Here is a 6055-nt window from a genome sequence, read left to right on the forward strand (position 1 = left end):
CAACCAACCAACCAACCAACCAACCAACCAACCAACCAACCAACCAAAACAAAACAAAACAAAAAAACCTAGAGAATGCTTAGTAAACGAGATTGTTCCCCCTTAAAGGCTCAACATAAAAATATACAGGACATAGAAATCCAAGAGTTAATAATCCTTGTGCTATGTGCTACAGAATCCTCAGATCTCAGGCACCAAGCCTAATACCTGACTCCATTTACTGCTCAGGCTTCTCTGTGAATGATAAAGCCCACACTTGGGGTTACTACTGAATCCTCATTGAAATTCTACCACTTCAACTCTCAGTAAAGGGGCCAGTCCATTGCCAAAAAACTGTTTAGAAAAGAATGATTTATACAGTTTGTTATTTACATCTTTAAGCTTTCAACTACTGTTTCAACAGGCTATTACCAAGACTATCAGCTGTTCTCCACAAATGGACAGTGAGGTCCTGTTGCTAAAGACAATACTTGCATTTCTCACTGAAAGTAGAGAAGCCAAGCCTAAGGAAAAGCCAATTCTCTTGCTCTGCCAAAGACACAGCAATTACATGACTCCAGATGGCACTGTTATACCAACAGATCAGAGCCTCAGTCAGCCATCATCAGAAAGGCTTCTTGCCGTGGATGGGACTAAGAGACCCACAAGTGGACAACGTGCAGACAGTGGGAGACTTCGGAGCAAAAAGACTGCAAGAGCCAGAGATGACAGAGGACTCTAAGAAAATTGTCCCCAGACACAGTAGGAGGGAGGCACAGAGCCTGGGGCAGCGTGCACGGGGAGGGCCTGCACAGGTTCAAGACAGACGGGGTCCCAGCACTGAGAGGAAGGAGTGGACACAGCTCCCACCGCTAGCCAGGAAGCTATCTGCAACAGGCACCCACTGGCAAAGGAAAAATTAGCCTCCTCCAATGGAGTCTCACTGAGCGTATTATCCACACTCCAGGGTGGGCCTCATGCCCAGAAGATGACGGCCAACACAAAATGAACTCAATGGTATTTTTTGTCTACTTTTTGTATACTTTTTGTCTCATATAGCTTTATTTGGAGTTTTTTTGTCCTATTGGTCTTTTGCTTGTATATTTTGGTTTCTGATTTTATTTTTATTATTTTTTTTGTGGGTCATTATATGTGCAAGCACAGATGAGTTTCTTGGTTTGTTGTTTGTTTTTTAAAAAGAATAAAAAAGTATGGAGTTGGGTGGGGAAGCAGGTGAGAGCAGGAGGAACTAGGAAAAGTGTAATCAGACCATACTTATAAAAAAAGAAAAATCTCAGCCAATATTTCCATGAAAAATAATATTTCTTTATAAAGCATATTAACAGTATATTCAGCTGGTCTGAATATAATGCCTATATTCGTGCCTATAATCTTGGGCAGAGGCAGGTAGATCTCTGTGAGTTCGAAGCCAGCCTGGTTTACAAGGTGAGTCCAGGCCAGCCAATGTTACATAGAAACCCTGTCTCAAAAACAAACAAACAAAAAACCAGCATATTCTTCAATGATAAAATCAATGACAAAAGTACTATTTCAAGTAGCTAAATAAAATTTCATGGCTGATCAGGAAAAAAAGAAACATAAAAAAAGAACATAAAAATAATTTTTGCTTCTGACAAATAATGTATACTTCTAGAATCTTTTCTTCAAAAAATGAGATAATAATTTGGGATTTTATTTCAAAATTTCTTTCAGGATATAAAATTTGTAGTAGAGAAAAATTGAGACGTGTGCTTTTATCTTATCTCTCCTAGTTGGCTATTTCTTCTAGGGAGATCCAAATATAAAAACAAACATTAGGATCAGTGAAACAAAAGAGAATGTGGACCATATGCAGGTATACGTGCAAGTACAACAGGAAGCAGAAGAGCATGCTTGACTGCCCACTCCAGTGTGTACCCTTCACTCTTCTCCAAATACCCACAGCCCAATCACTTTTCACCTCCTCTATCCCAAATCTGCTGTCTTTGACTGAAGCCTGTCTTACAGGGTGTGTGTATGTGTAGGAGAGCCTTCTAACTGTCTTGGTATTCCTAGAGCCTGCCAAGTGTATTCTGGGCTCAAGGCCTCTGGACTTATTTGATATTGCTCTCTCTAGAAGGTTCTTTCCAAATTTCTACAAAGCTCAGTCCCTTAAAGTTTCTGTTAAAATGGCATCGAGAGGCTGGTATGACATCATATAAAATAACTCCATCCCTATCTCCAATCTGTCTCGCTCCATGCCACTCATCACCAGCTAATACTGAGCATATTTAATATAAGTTCCCCTTCCTAGACTGTGAACTCCTTGATCAGTTTTCTTATTTTTCTCAGTTTTCTTATTTTGAAAACTCTTGTATCCTCCGTATTTAACAGTGTACCTGACACATAGTAGGTAATCAATAAATGTTTTCAATGATAGTTAATTATTAACTGTTCAAGTTAAAAACAAGGCAAGAACAAATTAACCATAAAAGATATTTCATAGTTAACTGCTAATTGAACAGCATGAGCCAGTTAACATCCCAGAGGAGCAGCCATCAACACCATTAGACAGCTTTTCCACAGTACATGTGACCAGACCTGACCACAGACCCAGCAGGTCTCAGTGTGTTAAACTATTGTCCTGGCTGGTTTTCTGTCAACTTGACACAAGCTAGAGTCATCAGAAAGAAGGAGCCTCAGTTGAGGAAACCCCTCAGTGAGATCCAGCTGTAAGGCATTTTCTCCATTAGTGATCAATGGGGGAGGGCCCAGCCCATGGTGGGTGGTGCCATTCCTGGTCCTGGGGTCCATAAGCCAACAAGGCTGAGCAAGCCAGGGGAAGCAAGCCAGTAAGCAGCAGCATCCCTCCATGGCCTCTGCATCAGCTCCTGCCCCAAGGTTCCAGCCCTGCTTGAGTTCCTGTCCTGAATTCCTCCAATGACAGACTGTGATCTGGAAGTGTAAGTCAAATAAACCCTTTCCTCCCCAACTTGCTTTCTGGTGTTTCATCACAGCAATAGAAACTCTGACTTAGACAATCATATATAACATAAAATTGGTCATTTTAACTTCCTAATGATTGTATGTGCTCATTTGTTTGAAACTACCGGTATGTAGTCTATCCATTTGGCGGAGGAGCTCGAAGGAAGCTTTGGAAAAAGGCATTGGTATTATACGAGAGACTGACTAGGCTTTGGAGCTGAATTCAGGTCCATCATTCAGGAGTTGTGGGCAGAGAGTTAGTGAAACTTATTTTTCACACATATAAAATGCAGACAGTCCGAATACTCTTTCCCCTACACCCATTCCAAACTGCTTCAAGATTACTGCAAAGCTAAAGTGACTTGGGTACATATAGCATCTAGTTTAGAACATGACAGACATTAAACTAAGGCTACTGGAATCAGTTTCGCTGAAGAAAGAAAATAAAATTATAGTAACAGAAAACACAGTATATATACTCATACAAGGTTATAAAAAATGTCTCTTTCCCTCTGGTAAGGCAGAAGAAGACAATGGAGTTCTAGAAATTCCTCAGCTATGGCAATATTAAAATAGTCTCAAACTTGAGCATGCTTCAGAATTACCAAGCATCCCTGAGAGAAAGATGCTGGGCAAAAGAGGCCCTCAGAAAGGAGGTCTGTGGACAACTTGCATTCTTAACAGGTTCTCAGGGAAAGCGGGCACTGGTGTGATTGGTGAAGGATCAATGATATGCACGCTCTAAAAAAAAACTTTAAATACTTCACCTTTTGCAAATTCATAACCAATTAAAGCCTTTTTAGAACATTTTACAATCTGGTTTTAAAAGTAAACATGTATTAGGATTTCAAGTTCATTTTCAGAATATTTGTCACTCGGATGTAAACAGCATGAAAGTTCCCTGAGACTACTTTTTTAAAACTTAAAATCCAGACAAGTTTAAGGGAACCAGCACAAAGACGAACGTCAGCGACAGACTGACACAGACATACGTACAGGTATGGAGGCATTCTGTCACGGTGGTCGGCTTGATCAGATACCCTTTACAGATAGAGCAGGTGATGTAAGGGTTGAAATCTTTCACCAAGTGTTTCCTTTGGGTAGCCATTCGTGGTCCGCTGGCTTTAGCAGTTCAGGCAAAGAGGAGCACTAAGGGGGAGAGAGGCTGGGCCCAGGAGCTAGCGCAGTGTTCTTGGTAGGTGTCCTGAGTCATGAGCATGCACATCCGGTCTGAGCACAGATCACTGATCATCACTCCTTTTGGAGGTCCTTTTCCATACCTGTTTCCAAAACCACAGAGAGAAGGCATCAGATCTCTTATATTGTATTTAACACCATTAACAGTCAATTTGTAGGGTCTAGATTTGGTGAGCAGAACACCTTTACTGTACAGTTACCCTGTAAATTTACTGTAATTTAATCGAGAGTAACACATTCACCCAGTTCTGAAGGCTCACTTACCGCCTCCTCTCAAGGCACCCAAAGCTACTGCGTCCAGTTCATATGGTTCCTCAGCAGTTTGCGCTGTTACCACCTGCTTGACTTCCTACCAGGAGTTTCTGCCAGCACACAGTACGAACCTGAAGTCATCAACCCTCCTACCAAAGCGCTCTATTTCCATTCTGTGCTTTCCCTGTAGTTAATAGTCAAATCAAGTTGATATCCATTTCCTCTCTGCAAACAGACACCCTCCAGTTGGGGCATCTTATATTCTGTTATCAGGTTTATTCTGTTCCATTCAGCACTTCTCAAAAACAAAAAAAGTCAGTGCTTCCTCTTTACAAACAGAAAAACTATGTAAGTTTGTTAGCCTGTCCTATGAGATGTCTTTAACCTTTCCGTCAGCACTTTAGGTAGGCTCCAGGATCACTCCTCTCCCACCACGGACTCTGCAGGCTCCTATCTTCCATCCAACATGCCTTTCCTCTTGACAGCTGCATCTTGCCTGCCCCTAAGACTCCCTCTCCAATGCTGTCCTCAGTGCAATCTCTATTTGTTAATGCTTACTTCTCCCCCATTACATTTTCCTCTCATTCTGTTGTCCATTCATTCTTGTCTTCTGAGGGTAGGTTTCACAAAGCCCAAGCTAGCCTAGAACTCCTGATGTAGATGGGATGACCTTGAACCTCTGCTCCTCTACAGTTCTGGGATTACAGGTGTGCTCCACCATTCCCAGGGATCAAACTCTGGCACACACTCTACCAACATTTATTCTTGATCTCCTCTACTAGGCAGAAAGTTTCACTAGAAACCAGTCACACTCAGTAGATACATAACCTGGAAAATGTACATCCTTTAAGTCTCAAGTGGGTGTTTATTTTGTAGCTTAAAGTTGTAAGATTAAAAATAAGAGCTCTAACTACCTAAAAAGGCGAGCCTTAAATGTTTTACACAGTAAAAACTGAAGAAATGCCATTAATTTTTCCTGCAACTTGACGAATTGCTAGTTAGGTAATTTCAAAAGTTTTGTAAATTCATTACAAGAAAGATGCCCTTGGAAAACAACGTCAAAGATGCCGATTTCACTAAGTTCATTCCACATTAAGCTCATTTTTCAGACAGGAACTTTTCTCCTAGCTTGGCTGTCAGCTCACAGGCGAGTATAAAATAACTAGAAAGGTCTAGAAGGCGTCATTCCATCAGCACACACCCACCGTGAAGAACGTTCAGGGCTTAGGCTCCGAGCGTCTATCTCTTCGGAGAAATGGTATTAAGGACATGACAGAGGTGTAATTTAATTAATTGCAATCTCGGGGTTCTGGCCTCAGCCCTTCGTGACCTTCAGCAAGGCATTAATATCCTCGCCTGCTCCTCTCTCCGCTTTTCCTTACTCCCAGGACTTGGGCGCTCGCGCCAGACCTGTGGGAAACGCAGTCCCGATCCCCAGCCTAGAGCCCTGTCACCTAGACGCCAAAAGGAAGCGAGTGCCGGCGGTGTCGCGCCGGCGGCCGGCGGCAACTTTTCCGCGTCGGGCGGCGCGGATCCCGGAGGTTCGAGCCCCCCGCCGCCCGGCAGGTGCTCGGCCCGGGAGCCGGGGGCCCCGGCGCGGGGACGGCGGGACGCAGGACGGGCCCCCGCGGGCCGGCCGGGCCGCCCCGGAGCGCGGACCCCG

General features: G+C 43.2%; 1 protein-coding gene across 5 annotated transcripts in view; it reads right to left on the minus strand.

Moving 5' to 3' along the window:
- Pcgf5 (polycomb group ring finger 5) overlaps nucleotides 1-6055 on the minus strand; it is a 107498-nt gene that overhangs the window by 37313 nt on the left and 64130 nt on the right. For all 5 annotated transcript variants that reach the window (XM_055613749.1, XM_055613750.1, XM_055613747.1 and 2 more), the window contains exon 2: nucleotides 3940-4223. In XM_055613749.1, the coding sequence (XP_055469724.1) occupies nucleotides 3940-4051 (112 nt within the window). In that variant the 5' untranslated portion in view covers nucleotides 4052-4223. The remainder of the gene's footprint in view (nucleotides 1-3939; nucleotides 4224-6055) is intronic.

Source organism: Psammomys obesus, unplaced genomic scaffold (assembly GCF_907164565.1).
Source record: "Psammomys obesus unplaced genomic scaffold, mPsaObe1.curated_primary_1811, whole genome shotgun sequence".
NCBI lineage: Eukaryota > Metazoa > Chordata > Mammalia > Rodentia > Muridae > Psammomys > Psammomys obesus.